General features: G+C 35.2%; 1 protein-coding gene across 6 annotated transcripts in view; it reads left to right on the forward strand.

Annotated features, from left to right (window-relative positions):
* Nucleotides 1-16,714, forward strand: part of JAK2 (Janus kinase 2) — a 117,073-nt gene that overhangs the window by 84,069 nt on the left and 16,290 nt on the right. For all 6 annotated transcript variants that reach the window (XM_040449482.1, XM_040449484.1, XM_040449485.1 and 3 more), the window contains 7 exons: nt 1,058-1,192; nt 2,521-2,608; nt 5,703-5,830; nt 6,579-6,717; nt 8,431-8,582; nt 8,736-8,886; nt 9,722-9,855. In XM_040449482.1, coding sequence (XP_040305416.1) covers nt 1,058-1,192; nt 2,521-2,608; nt 5,703-5,830; nt 6,579-6,717; nt 8,431-8,582; nt 8,736-8,886; nt 9,722-9,855 — 927 coding nt within the window. The remainder of the gene's footprint in view (nt 1-1,057; nt 1,193-2,520; nt 2,609-5,702; nt 5,831-6,578; nt 6,718-8,430; nt 8,583-8,735; nt 8,887-9,721; nt 9,856-16,714) is intronic.

The raw sequence follows: 16,714 nt of genomic DNA on the forward strand, positions 1-16,714 counted from the left end.
ACCTCTTAAGAACTTCATATAACAGACTTTTCAGATTGAGTTTATAAAATATATATGTATGTTTAAAGACACAAATGGAGTTGAAAACATGGGGAAAAAACCAAGACATTATCAAAAAGACCAGAACAATTTGGAGAAAGGAAAATATAGAAGTGAAAAATATGCTCCTTGACGTTAAAACAAAATAAGGAGCAGATTATCCATTGTTGAAGGGAGAATTAGTGAATTGCAAAATCTGAAAAATTTTCAGGTGCAGCAGATAGGGAGAAAGAAATGGAAATTATGAAAGAGATTAAGGGACACAGAGAGTGGAATGAGGAAGAATAACTGATGTCTGAGTTCCGTAAGGCTACAATAGATGGAATTATACAGGATTATAAAGACTTGAATCTTCCTGTAAATAACAGCAAGCAGAGAGTTGCTACATGACCTAACATTACAAAACCAGTAACAGTAGAGCTTCAGTTTGAACACCGACAGCCCAACTTCAGGGTGCAGTCTTTCAACAACTGTTTTGTAAGGATAAGCAAGAAACACTAGTGATAGCAGTAATCACTAACGCTTATCAAGTCCATGTGGTATGGACTGTACTAAGTGCTTTCATGTATTTATTAATTTATTGCTCATAACAAGAATATGCAAAATTGATTATCTGCATTCCTGAGATAAGGAAACCAGGATACCTGCAGCACAGAGATCAAATAGCCACAAAAGGTCATACAACTAGGAGTTCCACACTCTCTCTGCCTCCACAGACCAGACTGTACTTCCTTTCACTATTATGAAAGGCAAACAAAAATATTCGTATGCAAATAAATGTAGGTAAACACTGACACTATGAAAAAGTGATAGTTATAGCTAATTCAGGGGGTTTAAGAACATGGTGGAACCAAAATGCACTTTATTCATTAATCCCTATGTTCTGTCTTTTATTACAAGGTACAGTTAATATTTGCTTATGGATTTTTAAAAACCCTTTGTCATTAAACATATTTCCTAATTCCTATATCTTTCTTCATCTTTGCTGATTCTTATTTTTCCTTTTTTTCTTTTAAAGAATGAAAGCCTTGGGCAAGGCACTTTTACAAAAATTTTTAAAGGTGTAAGAAGAGAAGTAGGAGACTATGGTCAACTGCATGAAACAGAAGTTCTTTTAAAAGTTCTGGATAAAGCACACAGAAACTATTCAGAGGTGTGTATATTCTTTGTATAGCTCATGTAGTTTATGACATTTAAAGATATGCAATCATATGGACACAGCACATTCATGCATGCAGCTTTTCAAAACTGTAATTTTTATTTTTTTTTTTAAATATTTTTTTTTCAACGTTTATTTATTTTTGGGACAGAGAGAGACAGAGCATGAACGGGGGAGGGGCAGCGAGAGAGGGAGACACAGAATCGGAAACAGGCTCCAGGCTCTGAGCCATCAGCCCAGAGCCTGACGCGGGGCTCGGACCGCGAGATCGTGACCTGGCTGAAGTCGGACGCTTAACCGACTGCGCCACCCAGGCACCCCAAAACTGTAATTTTTAAAAGTATACATATCAAGGACCTTTCTGAGGATGCTTTCTGGGGGTGGGGGTGTACAGAATTATAGGATCTTTTAAGTAATAACTTATTTCTAAACTAATTACTCATAACATTGTATTATGGGTATTACTACATTTCTGCATATATTAAGCCAGTGGCTTTCAAACTTGGTTCTCCAGAGCTTTATGGGTTTCTACAGATTTCTTCCATGGTTTAATCTATTTTTAAAAAAATTTTTGAAAGGCACTGTCCTAAAGAATGCTTCAGGTGAAATGCGGATGCCTCTGGGCATGATCTGGAGATGCTAGCCAGCAGAAACCTGCTTGTCAGTTGTCAGGGTCCTTTACATAGCACAGCATCACCAAACATGACATAATAAACATTTGTGGTGAGTAACATGTCTTAAATGATGTTAGCGGAAGGTGACGTGAAGCATACAAGTGAAAGTTTTTCTAACCCAGGATACCACAGTGTTGGTGGTTGTGATCCTTCACAACTGTATCCAGAAGGTCTATTCAGAGGTTAGTTGAGTTAGAGTGATATTAATAACATGCCTGACATAGTTGTCATGATCTTTTATCTGCACAGTGATCAGTCTTGATTCTTTGAGAAGTTATTTGAAGCTCTCGTCCATTTACTTCGTGTCTCTGGCGTCTGCCTCTGTTCTCTCCTCCAGGTGCTGTGGGTCTAAGGCTGCTGATCTTGTATCATTCATATTGCCCTGTACCACTATTGCTCTCTCTCACTGATATTTTCTTATTCCAGGCTTTCTCAGGGGCTTTCTCTGAATGAACTCTAGCATCGAGGTTGATAGAAGTGTCAAGTCCATCTAAGGGAACCACAGCGCATTAGCCTTGTCTGTGTCCTGAGAATAAGGAAAAAGTGCATTTCTCTTATGACAGACAGTATCTCTCTGACCTATGAACATTTTTAGACACAAACAATAATTCTTTTGTATTTTTTGTATGTTTTTTTTCTTTTCCTTAGTCTTTCTTTGAAGCAGCAAGCATGATGAGCCAGCTGTCTCACAAGCACTTGGTTTTAAATTATGGAGTATGTGTCTGTGGAGAGGAAAGTAAGTAAAACTACGGGCTTCCTTATGTTCATATCATGCCTTTCTCAGAGCATCTAATGTTGTGTATATAGAAAATTCAATTTCAGGATCATAATTAAGTATCAGTATAAACCATGTTGAAAGGAATTAAATATTGTCGAAACCAAAAACATCGTAGAACTGTTCAGCAATGTCTTCTAAAAAAGGAAATGAATGAATGAAATTAAAATGCAGAAAACAGTTAATATGCCTCATGTCAAAATGTCCAAACAGCAGAGTCTTCGAGTAAACATGTCTTATAATCTTTTCTGTTAACCATACCAATACAGATTGTGGCTGGTTCAATATGTCATTGGAATAACTGGCCATTTTAGCACAAATTTATTTGGAATTACGTAAAAAACATAAACTATAGGTTGAATTTGTAGTGGAACTGACTGAAATGATTGGATGTTGATATTTGATATATTCTATGGCTAAATTTAGACTTCATAAAAACCAAGTTTACATTCAGAAAATTACATAATTCTCTATTTTCTATTAGTAATGTGGAGTAAATATGCATCCATGCTTATATAACATGTCTTCATATTTTTGAAAATCGATTGTCTTTTCAAAGACAGTGATTTTCAAATCTGTTCTGTGGAGGTATTTAGGTACCTCAGGGGGTTGATGAAGTGAGAGTAAACCTAAGTGCAATAATAAGACTACTGCTCACTTATCCCTGACTAGAGTGGTTCTGAATTTCTCTCTTTTTTTATTGATGTTTGTCATAATTTTTCATTAAGGGGGATGAAAGAATACATTTCTTTAAAAAGTCGGAAAACAGTGTTTCAGAGCATGTAATTCCAGTTCTTATGCTTGCTTGTATGTTTCACTGATCCTGTGAAACACTTTTTTCACATTTAAAAATACCTGAAATTGGGATGTGTGATATAATCAATGATAAGTCATTATTTAATTGGCAATTTTTTTCTTTTACGACACATAAAACAATGGAACTTACGACAGTCAGTCGGTATCTGTGAAACATAGTAGGTTTTTAGTGCCGCATAAAATAGTTTCATTAAGCTTTTGTTCATTGTAACTCTTAGATATTTATTCTTTTTTTTCATTTCCTTCTCTTTTTGACATTTGCTGTGACATAAATTTACCTGTGGTCAGTTCTTAGTTATCAGTATATGGATTGTGTTTTCTAAATTAACTATGGGTAGCAAAACAGTCATTAAATTTGTCTTAGTTACGCAGCAAGGTCCAAAACTGATGTATACCAAGTGAGAACTAAGTAATTGTAATATTAGATCAGGCAGAATCACAATTTGAGGTAAGACCTACAGTACGCATTTTAAAACAAATAATGTGAAGCATAGGCCTGTATGTAGCATAGGCCCCGGATTGCTCACTAGGCCATGAGCTAACATGGATTACAGTGTGAAAGTCTGTCAGAATTTCTTTAAAGATATGTGTCACGATGCCTTGTTGAAATTTTTTGCTTGAATTTTTTTGGTTTTTATTTTATCTTAATTTTCCTTTTTTATGATTAAAAAGATGAAGTCCTTTTTTTCTCATTTATAGAACTTACTGTTTATGCTTAAGAAACAATAAAATAATCTCAATAAATTTATATTTGAAATTGAAAACCTGAGCTTATTATATTACAAATTAGTACTAGATGACTGTAAATAAATCCTAAACCCAGTTTAATTATTAGATAACATGTCTTAATGTAGAAATAGTCTTGGCTTTGGGGAACTTGGTCAATACTGACAGGGCTGGAAATTTTTATATGTCTTAAAGGCAGTCAGGAGTTTTTTAGAAGCAAACCCTTGTTTTTCTGGCAAAATATATCTTAATACTATTTTAAAAATATACTTTTAAAGATAAAGCCATGCAAAACAAATTTTTGCTTTTTTGCAGCATAAACTAAAAGGAAGAATGGAGTTCAAACTCACATTCTCCTTAATGCCTGTGATAGAATAGACATTGCTATAAGTTTTTATGTGTAGAAGAAGAATTTCAGGAAGTTTTGATGTCTAAATATAGTAGTCCCTTCTTATCTGCAGGATATTGTTCCAAGACCCCCAGTGGATGCCTGAAACTGAGGACAGTAGCCAACCCTATATACACTATGTTTTTTTCGTATACGTGCATGCATATAATAAAGTTTAATTTATAAATTAGGCACAGTAAGAGATAATAATAATAACAGAACAGTAATAACAATATACTATAATAAAGTTTTATGTGAATGTGATTTCTCTCTCAAAATATCATATTTTATACTAACCCTTCTTCTTGTGATGATGTGAGATGATAAAATATGTATGTGATGAGATGGAATGAGGTGAGTGACGTAGGCATTGTGACATAGCATTAGGCTACTGCCTTCTGACAGAAAGTCGGAAGGAGGATCATCTGCTTCTGAACCTGTTGACCATGGGTACTGCAGCTGTGGAAAACAAAACCACAGTAAGCTGGGGACACTGGGGCACTTTGGTGGCTCAGTAGGTTAAGCATCTGACTCTTGGTCAAGATCATAACCTGACTCAGGTTATGATCTCACGGTTTAAGTTCGGCCCCATGTGAGGCTCTGGACTGGCAGCATGGAGCCTACTTGGAGTGTTCTCTCTCTCTCTCTCTCTCTCTCTCTCTCACCCCCTCTCACACTGGCACTATCTCTGTCTCAGAATAAATAAACTTAAAAAAAAAAACTGGGGATGCTACGGTAGTATCATGCAAGATAAGTTAGCTCTGAGAAACTTTCATTTGTTTAAAAAAAGCAGCCATAATTCAGTACTAATACATGGAGGTATGCTGGAGTAGTTATATATGTATATTAACATTATAAGAAAAGTATATAACATATATATTATATATTATTATATATATACGTAATTGTTTAGATTCCTATATCTTGCTTTTGTGAATAAACTAAAACCCAAAAATACAATGGTATGTTGTTGTTAAGTTTTCTTTAAATTAGTAGATTTTGCATAATTTAATCTCTTTACCTATAATACTCATATATTATAAATATATTTTATAAAAGTTTAAAATTACACGTATTTTTATTGTATTTGTACTTGAGCCTTATTGTTTGTATATTTTAATGCAGATATTCTGGTTCAGGAGTTTGTAAAATTTGGATCATTAGATACATACCTGAAAAAGAATAAAAATTCTATAAGTATATTATGGAAACTTGAAGTGGCTAAACAGTTGGCATGGGCCATGCATTTTCTAGTAAGTAATAAGTGTAATTTTTTATCAAAAACATTCTGTCTTCCGAAGCAATGTAGAAAGGATCTTGACCCAGGAACAAGAAAGAAATCTGTGAATGAACGTTGAGTCATTTAAAAGAATCTGTTAGTTGGTGAAAGAGGTTATTTTAGGCATATATTTATTTATGTAAAATCATTTCTGAAAGAGATTTGTCATCCTATCTCTTAAAATTGCTGGTAGACAATCTGTAGTTTGTGTCAGTTGGGTTTAGAGAATTTAATAAAAAATTACGCAGAAACACGTTCTGCCGGCTACGGATAGCAGAAAATCCCTGCAGAAGATCCCTTGTTAGAGTACCTGCTGACAACCGGCCCTTATGTGTGGTGAGAAAGCAGCATTGCCAGAGGACCAGAATACCAGGGGGGCCAGCCGGTGATCGGACCCCTCAGAGTGCACCCGTGTCCTGCCGCTGAACAGGAACAGTACTCATTACTGTTTAAAATCGCAGCTTTGGAAAATGAAGTGGAACTGAGTACTTTTAAGATCTTTGTTTCATCATGGGTGCAGATTGGTGTGTCATTTGAAAAGTAAAACAAAAAGCACCGTGCTGCCGTAAAACTTTCTTTTATGTCAAAGCATGGTTCCAAATTAGTGTTTATTAGTTAATACTGCCCTATTTTTTTCATTTAAATCCATTTTGGAACTTTGGGTATACTGAGTGTTCAAATATTTGTGGATTGATATTTGAATGTGCATTTAACTTTGACAGGAAGAAAAAGCCCTTATTCATGGGAATGTGTGTGCCAAAAATATTCTGCTTATCAGAGAAGAAGACAGAAAGACAGGAAATCCTCCTTTCATCAAACTTAGTGATCCTGGCATTAGTATTACAGTTTTGCCAAAGGACAGTAAGTTCGACAGGAATCTCATTTAACTTTTTTTTCTTTTTGGTTTTTTTTATTTGAGTATAGCTGACACACAATGTTACATTAGATTCAGGTGAACGACATAGTGATTGCACGTCTCTATTGGACAGTGGTACAAAAAGCATGTTGTTAATTTTTTTCTCAAACTCTTTTATTGACATGTTCTTGATTAATAATAAAATTCAACTACCATTTTTAGCGATCCAAATTAAGTTATAGTTACATCCTAGTCTCCATTTTTCCTTTCTTATATGCATGTTATCATGGACTGTAAAATGATTTTTTAAACAGTTTTAATCCCTGCTTGTATGGAAGTTCAGATTTTATCAATTTTTTAATGTGAAATTTTCTAATATATTCTTTGAGACACAAATAAATTATCTAAATTTTTCTTTCCTTCAGTCACTAAATAAAATTTTGAGAAGACCTATTACCTACTTTGAGATCTTATTTAGTTTAATTATTCAGCTAATTCTGACTTTTTAAAACTTGAAAAAAAAATCTTTTGTGTTTGTTAGCTTTCTAGTTAACAAAGTAAAAATTTCAGTCACATAGTTGAAAGGAGTTTTCTTGGTACAAATAATGTTGTAACTGTATTTCATTATCTTAGCTAGTGTCTCTAATTGAATGTACTAGATGTAGACTGTAAATTGATCAACATTTGTGCCTTGATGTATCCTATTTGAGCCAACAGTATTGAAACTTGATAGCTTCTCTGACAGTAAAGACAGACAATAAGGCGGAAAATGTTATAGGATCTTAGAACCTATATTAAGGGAAATTTTATTCTTTGGAATGGAAATTAAGGAGAAAATTTCTTCATACGGTGAAAGAGAAAGGAACCTGTACTCTTTAATCTCTTCATTAGCAAAAATATTCATGTTGCTTTACCAAAATATACTAAAAGATGCAACAGATTATCCTTCATTCTTCTATATCATTTTATTTACTTTTCTGTTTATCCATACCAGATTACCAGAAGGTGGATTTAAAAGTGCTGTCTCCTTCCTTGGATGACGGTTTTCTGATGAGGTCAAAAAAGACCATAGCACCTTTACTTGTGAAATTCCATGATCTTAGCAGAGACTAACTACCTGTATCAATTCCATATTCAGAATATCTTGGGATAATTAAGTAATTCATCTGTCTGTTGGTCCTTGTATTTTCGTGTACAAGTTGGAGTTGCCACTGCTCCTGAATCATTAGCTCAGAATGATGTTAACATTACCTTTACTATTTACGCATTGTAAAGAAATACAAAAATCAAAAGGCAATTTAGGACAAGTGTTATGGGAAAAAAATTTTATTGAATGCACAACTCCTAGGAAGGGTATAGAGAGTTGGACACGAGTTGAAACACTATGGCTCAATGAAAGGAAGTTTAGTTGATACACAGTTTGTTGTCTAAGATTCTAATTCTCTCCATGCTGCTAACAAATTTTGTGACTTTAGGCAAATTATTCAGTTTTTATGGGTCTCAGTGTTGTCATTGTTAAAGCTGAGATAATGAATTAGATGCCCTCAAAGGTCCCTTGTGGCTCGTAAATGTGTACATTTGCTTGTGTGGTGCACACAACTCACAGCCCCGCAAAAAAGACCAGATTATCCAAATCAGTTTGAAATTATTTGCATATTAAAGAATTATTTACTTGTGGGAACTATTTAACCACATACTTCATTGCTATCATTTCAAAGTTCTTCAGGAGAGAATACCATGGGTACCACCTGAATGCATTGAAAATCCTAAAAATCTAAACTTGGCAACAGACAAATGGAGTTTTGGTACCACTTTGTGGGAAATCTGCAGTGGAGGAGACAAGCCTCTGAGTGCTTTGGATTCTCAAAGAGTGAGTTTATATCCACTGTGAAGTTGGACTTACTCTGTGACCCTTGATTTTCTTTCCTATGATTTGATGCTTTTTAGCCTATCTTATGTTTAAAAAAAAAAAAAAGCTTGATTATCACATTATACAATTTCTCATCTGGTTCTTTCATTATAGAAGCTCCAGTTTTATGAAGATAGGCACCAGCTTCCTGCACCAAAGTGGACAGAATTAGCAAATCTTATTAATAATTGTATGGATTATGAACCAGATTTTAGACCTTCTTTCAGAGCCATCATACGAGATCTTAATAGTTTGTTTACTCCAGGTATGTATTGATGGAATAGTCTTACCGCTTTTCCAGGTCCCCTTTCTATCTTCATAGTTTTTAACAAATCTTTACTAATTTGTAAAGATCTTCTTGTAATCCCTTACAAGAAGTTCCTCGATATCTTTTTTTTTTTTTTGGTCTTAATTTTAATTCCAGTTAGTTAACATACAGTGTTATATTAGTTTCAAGTGTACAATATAGTGAACATTGATGCCTTTTAGACTGTCTTAGTCTCTTATGTTCATATGACTTTTCCTACTTCGTACATATTCTAGTTGTCTTGATTCAGCAGTCTCTCCATTTTTAACAGAGGCCCCTTCAATAACCCGGTTTTACCTTACCAGTTAATGAATAGTATATTGTATAAGTTTATTTGGCTTATTTGACTTTTTAAGAGCAATTTTTCTTTTTTTTTAGCTACATTTTATAGTTGAGTGGTTTTTTAAACATGAAGTAGGTTTGTTTTTATTTGCCCGCTCCGCCTTTAAAATATGTAGCTAAATGTACATATATCTGACCCATAGGTATTTCCTGTTCCAGTACTATTTATCGTTCACACCGCAGAAGTCAAAATAATATAATCTTACTTAAAAGTACTACTGAAACTGCCTGTTTTTAGCAAGTAATTTTCCTTTGCAAAAGTCTTTTTTGAAAGCCTGTTAGGTTATGGGTAATAAAGACTTTGTTAATATAAACTATTAGAGTTGTCCTGTATTAATTTGTATTTAGTGTTTCGAGATCATTGATTATTTTGGTTAGCTTGTATACATACCTTTTAACCCAGACGATGTGATCTGCCAGCCCACAGTACTCATGTACTTTCTCTCTCCAGATTACGAGCTGTTAACAGAAAATGACATGTTGCCAAATAGGATAGGCACCCTTGGGTTTTCTGGAGCTTTTGAAGACCGAGACCCGACACAGTTTGAAGAGAGACACTTGAAATTTCTACAGCAGCTTGGCAAGGTGAGGTGTCAGAGTTTTTTTACATAGCTAACGTATATATCGCTTCTCAGCCTTTTGGCTAAGATCAAGTGTAAAGGGTTAACGTATAATCATAGAACATTTTATTCAGAAAATAAAGGCTTTAAAGATTCTCTAATTTTCACTTTGCGCAAAATTTTAGGAAGTGTCTGTAGAAGAAAGGCTTAGTCATCAGATGTTGGAGAAAGGCCATGTTCAATAAATAGCTCTTTTTACTGAAGAACCTCTCAGAACTTTACATGTAGTGTGCATTGAACATCTTTAAGAGGATGATAATTAGTATTTCCCCTATTGATTTGACCGTGGGACTCTTTCTTGGTAGAGGCACTTCAGTTATTCAGTAGAGAAAGGAATAACTAAGTAAGCCTTTCTACCTATCTCCTTTTCTAGTCATATCAGGAAGAAATAATCTGTCTGACTGGACCATGTTCGTTAGCAAGACAGTCTTCTATCTGCTAAAAGTCACACAGTCATACATAGCCTACATATTTTAAGTAAGACCAGGAAAAGCTTAGTTCTTTACAGGTCCAATTAAAGTGGTAAGCTCTCTTTCTACCCCTAAGCTTGTTAGTATAGAGTTCTGTACCATGTGGCTTACAAATTGGAAATAGAAGATGTGGGTATTTGGGGTGTATTAGTTATCTGTTTCTGTGTAACAGATTACCCTAAAACTAACAGAGGAAAACAACAAACATTTATTTTCACCCTAGTTTAGGAATTAGAAATTTGGGAGCGACTGGGTGGTTCCAGCTCCCGGTCTCTCCCAAGACTGCAATCAAGTTGTCACCCAGGCCTTGCATTCTCATCTGAAGGCTTGACAAGGGCAAGGTCTACTTCCAGGCTTGCTCACGTGGTTATTGACAGGCTCAGAATATCTGCCTCCAAGCTCACTTATCCTATTTATTACTTACATGTTTGTGGTTGAATACATCTTGATTTATTGTTAGTTATATGCAAATATTTTCATGACCAGACGTATTAGTCATAGATTAGTAACATGGTCACTAGTCACAAAATCATGAAAACCTTGAAATTATTTTTTCTCTGTTGTTCTGAACAGGCCACTTAATTTCTTTCATCCATGGATCCCAGCTTTTAATGGGAATTATTTTATCTCCCAGAGATTGTTTTTTGGTAGACTGTACAGAAAGTTTCGGAAAATAAAATGCAACTTACTTGAAGTAAAGGGAGCAATGTGTAGTGAAATTTTATTATCTTCAGTTGATGTGGGTATTTTTAATAAGCTTCTTAATACTTCTATATTTTCCCAGGTGTCAATATGAACATGAATATATGAACATTTGTATGATAATAAGGGCATTTTCTAGGAAAACAGTGTTTCAAATTCCAAAATCCACTGTAGATTCCTTCACTTTAGGAGTCAGAAATTTTTAAGCCAGTGCATGAAAATCTAAAGGGTAATCTAGGAACCAGACATCATTGGGAGGGTCTGAGTTACTTCTAGTTGTTAGTTTTTTTCCTGAAATGATGTGGGGTTTTTTTTAATGTTTATTTTTATTTTTGAGAGAGAGGGAGAGAGAGGGAGAGAGCAGGGGAGGGACAGAGAGAGGACACACAGAATCTGAAGCAGGCTCCAGGCTCTGAGCCGTCAGCACAGAGCCCCACGCGGGGCCTGAACTCACAAACTGGGAGATTATGACCTGCGCTGAAGTCGGACACTTAACCTACTGAGCCACCCAGGTGCCCCTCATGTGGCTTTAATATACAAATATTTGAGTTCTTACTAAGTTCCAGGTGCCCGACTGGTCACTATGGATATAGGATATAGCCATTGTCTTGGTAGTTTATAGCTTAGCTGGAGGAGGTGGATTGCAACTAACAGTGTGATAAGTACATTCACTATTTAAATTAAATTTCATACTGATCACAACTTCTAAAATTTTCATAAGGTGTGAATTGGTACAAGTGTCAACATTGTAACTCATGTATATTTATGAACTATTCAAATATTTTTTGAGATATCACATACTTTTCTAATTACAGATTGTTTTTTCATGTAAAATTCTATTAATATGGCCCTTACATAATTTTGATTATTAGTTGTAAGAATTTTTAAAAAATAGGATACAACACTATGTTGTTATTCAGTACTTGATTGGAATTTGTTTAAAATTACCCAGAAAAGTGGTGCCTGGGTGGCTCAGTCAGTTCAACAGCCGACTTTGGCTCAGGTCATGATCTCATGGTTTGTGGATTCGAGCCCCATGTCAGGCTCTGTGCTGACAGCCCAGGGCCTGGAGCCTGCTTCAGATTCTGTGTCTCCCTTTCTCTCTTCCCCTCTCCAACTCGTGCTCTGTGTCTGTCTGTCTGTCTGTCTCTCTCTCTCTCTCTCAAAAATAAACATTAAAAAAATAAAATAAAATAAAATTACCCAATAAATATTTCTAAGTCAAACAGTTCTGCAGTGAATTGTAGTATACTTACCTATACAAGAATATTATAAAATTATTTTCAGGAATATTATCTGACATTATTGGGGTATGTTTTTTTTTTTATACAATTCCTTATTATTCATAATTACCCTAAAATCTCATTAATTTAAGCTTAATTCATTCAATATTTGCATTAATTCAAATTCAGCTAGATTTAAGTATGTATGTAAATTATTTTATTAAAATGTACTTTTATAAAAGAACAGGCCTATAAATGTGATGCATCTACATATATTCATAGATGGGAGTTACTTAAAAAAAGTTTAAGTTAATATAACAAGCCTACATTAGTTCAGTAATTACCTATAATTTACTATCTGCCTATTCAGACTATACTCTTTTATTTAAATTTCTGATTTCTTGCATTATTTTCTAAAAGTAATAGATACTTGAACTTCCTTAAAAAATCATGATAGTGTTTCCCTCCTCATTTACCTTATTATATAATCCAAACTGTGTATTTCTCCTTTATTTATTTATTCTTTATTAAATATTGATGTTCTTTCTCATAGCTGGCGGTTGAGACTGATTTAGGGGTAGAAATGAATTAGGAAGTATAAACTGGGAGGTAATGGAGCAGTATTCTAACAGCCATACCTCCCCTTAAGCTTTCAACCATTTTTGGAAAATGAATGTTCCAGACAGCAAAGTGTGTATCTTCACTATCTTTTGGCTCCTTTAAAAACAAAGAGATTTTAACAGCAAATTAGTGAAGAACTTTTAGTGATTATTTGTAAAAAATAAAGCAAGTAATTAATATTAAAGAATAAATTAATGCTTTCTAAAACCATTGGACACAATCTCTTTTTAAAGTGATATAATAGGAGCTCCTGGGTGGCTCAGTCGGTTAATCCTCCAACTTCAGCTCAGGTCATGATCTCATGGTTCATGGGTTCGAGCCCCTCATCGGGCTCTGTGCTTACAGCTCAGAGCTTGAAGCCTGCTTTGGATTCTGTGTCTCCCTCTCTCTCTGCCCCTCTTCCACTTGCACTCTCTCTTTCTTTCCCTCTCTCAAAACTAAATAAACACTAAAGAATTAAAAATAAATAAAGTGATACAATAAATCTTAAAGTTTGATTTTTAGAATCAGAACTTACCTTACCCTAGATTCTGTCTGTGGCATTTGTGAGTCTCTCCCACGTCACCAGTTTTCTCTTCTTAAAACAAGTAAAAATATGTACAGACACACCTTTAAACTTTTAACCTACGCATACTCCTAAATAAAAGGGAAAGAAATATCTGTGTTTAGTGTTTCCTTACATAGTGCCATATTATTGTTATCTATGCCATAAAGATTTTCGTAAGATGTCTCCAGCTGTCATTAATTTTCCTCTTTTCTGGAAGCATATAGCATTCATACATTCATTGTCTCTCCACACAATTTAGCTTTTAATTTCAGTCCTTTGTTGTTTATTAGATCTTGGTGTATGGATATAATGAATATAATGAACGTATTTTAGCGATATGTGCTAGTGTTTAAGAAAGAGATGTAAGTCGGGGCGCCTGGGTGGCGCAGTCGGTTAAGCGTCCGACTTCAGCCAGGTCACGATCTCACGGTCCAGGAGTTCGAGCCCCACGTCAGGCTCTGGGCTGATGGCTCAGAGCCTGGAGCCTGTTTCCGATTCTGTGTCTCCCTCTCTCTCTGCCCCTCCCCCGTTCATGCTCTGTCTCTCTCTGTCCCAAAAATAAATAAACATTGAAAAAAAAAATTTAAAAAAAAAAAAGAAAGAGATGTAAGAAAGATTACATTAAAACATTGCTAATTTAGATGAACAAGGAGGAAAGATCAGACTATAGAATTATGAAGTATATTTTCTTTCTTAGAGTGACTTTTTTCCGGTTATGAAAGCGACATGTATTTGTTGCAGAGTAATTGGAAAATACAGATGCATTCCTTTCACTTCAGTCTCTGTACACCTACACACAAACTTTGCTTCAGAAGGGAGATCATTCTATATATACAATTTTCTCAGGGTGTCTGGGTGGCTCAGTCAGCTGAGCATCCTACTCTTGATCTTGGCCCAGGTCATGATGTCTTGCTGTGTGGGTTTGAGCCCTGTATTGGGCTCCATGCTGACAGTGCAGGGCCTGTTTGGGATTCTCTGTCTCTCTCCCTCTTTCTGCCCCATGCCTGCTTGTTCATGCTGTCTCTCTCAAATACATAAACTTTAAAAAAAAAAAAAAAATATATATATATATATATATATATAATTCTCATTATTTTTCATTTGTTATATCAGGATTTTCCCATTATTAATATTCTTTTGAAACATAATTTTGTAAGTGAATATACTGTAATATATTTACAACATTCCCCATTATTGCAGCTAAGAGTTTTTTTCGTTTTGATTTTTAACATTTTTAGTTTTTTTTTTTTAATTTAATTTTTTATTTTTTAAAATTTACATCCAAATTAGTTAGCATATAGTGACACAATGATTTCAGGAGTAGATTCCTTTATGCCCCTTACCCACTTAGCCCATCCCCCCTCCCACAACCCCTCTAGCAACCCTCAGTTTGTTGTCCATATTTATGAGTCTCTTCTCTTTTGTCCCCCTCCCTGTTTTTTATAACATTTTTAGTTTTTTTACACAGTTCTTTGGATTTAACATTATTTTAAACATAATGTAAATTGAGGAGACTGTAAGGGTGACATTTTCAAAGTATATTTACAACCGTATGTATTTCTCAGTAATTTAGTTTGTAGGAAGTGAAAGGAAAATGGTATGGTCCTTAGTGGTAGCATTTTTTTTTCAGTTTTAAAGTTTATTTATTTATTTGTTTATTTTGAGAGAGAAGGAGAGAGAGAGAAAGCGAGCACGTGTGTGCAAGTGAATGGGGGAGGAGCAGAGAGTAAGGAGAGAGAGAATCCCAAGCAGGCTCCATAATGACAGCACGGAGTCCCAGGCAGGCTCAAAGCCAAGGAACCAGAACCCTGAGATCGTGACCTGAAGAAACCAAGAGTTGGACACTTATCCGACTGAGCCACCCAGACTCCCCTAGTGGTACCTTTTTGATGTAGATATTTTCTAGCTGCATTTGACAATATAATATTAATTTCATCTTTGCTTATTTGAAAGAATTGATTGTTCAGTGGTCTAGCTATTTGTATTGCCTTATTGAAGCAATCTAAAACACCATCTCTACAAAAGTGCGTATCACTTTTTCATTTTATAAAAGCACAATTTTTGGTGTACTGCATTCTTTTATTCTTTTCAATTAGCAGCATGGTAAAAATATTCAAAGGAGGGATTTGTACTCAAGATTATTTCCATATTTTTTAAACCAACAGAAATAATGGTATATTTTAATATTCATAAAAAGAGTTAAGAAAATATTGTGAAAACTTTCTTCTGTTATCAGAATTCTAAAATGAGTGTTTTTGTGATCTTTTTTTTTTTTTTTTCAACGTTTATTTATTTTTGGGACAGAGAGAGAGACAGAGCATGAACGGGGGAGGGGCAGAGAGAGGGAGACACAGAATCGGAAACAGGCTCCAGGCTCCGAGCCATCAGCCCAGAGCCTGACGCGGGGCTCGAACTCACGGACCGCGAGATCATGACCTGGCTGAAGTCGGACGCTCAACCGACTGCGCCACCCAGGCTCCCCTATTTTTGTGATCTTTTATACTCACGTCCTCATATACTTATATTCTTTACTCGTCACCTCAGTTAAAACCTAGCTTTTTGGAAATCCTCTTTATTACCTGTTACTCTCTGATGCAGATCTGGGACACACAGATCTGGACCTTGCTGCTACTTTTCCACAGTTAGAGTCTCCAGCATCATATATTCCTATGTGAATATGGTTAGTCTCTCCTCATCATTGGCCAACATCTTGGTTGGCAATCCACATTTCAAGTACTTTTGGTGCTCCTTGTTTTCATCTTCACCTTACTCCTCCTATTATTTGGGGCATCCATTGAACACCTTTTTAAATTTCCCAGTCTCAATCGGTGAACATGTTAATGAGTGCACTTTGAACTCTGTAATCCCTTATAATAATCTTACTTATGGAATTCAGACCCTGAAATCTCCCTCTTGACTGTAACTTTGTATCTTTAGACTCTTCCCAACACATACATCCTCCTTTGGTGTCTTTGTCATTGCCAGTGTCTTTGACCCTTTCTTGTTCCTGAAGCCTGTGAGCCACCTTCTAGATCCAACTCTCGTTTTCCAGAGGAGGTAGACCTCCTGGTAAGCAGTTACACTCTGCTTCCGCTGCTATCCACAGTGCTGTCACCTTCCCTCCCATGATTGTCTGTTTTAACTTTCCCTGTCATTTCCTGGTGCAGGAACAATAAAATTCTGAATTATTTTTTTCTATTTGTGTTTTCAACTCTCGAACACTGTTAAGAAAGAAATCAGATATAAATGTTTATTGTTTCC

Source organism: Herpailurus yagouaroundi, unplaced genomic scaffold (genome assembly GCF_014898765.1).
Source record: "Herpailurus yagouaroundi ecotype Mexico unplaced genomic scaffold, PumYag 199, whole genome shotgun sequence".
Lineage (NCBI taxonomy): Eukaryota > Metazoa > Chordata > Mammalia > Carnivora > Felidae > Herpailurus > Herpailurus yagouaroundi.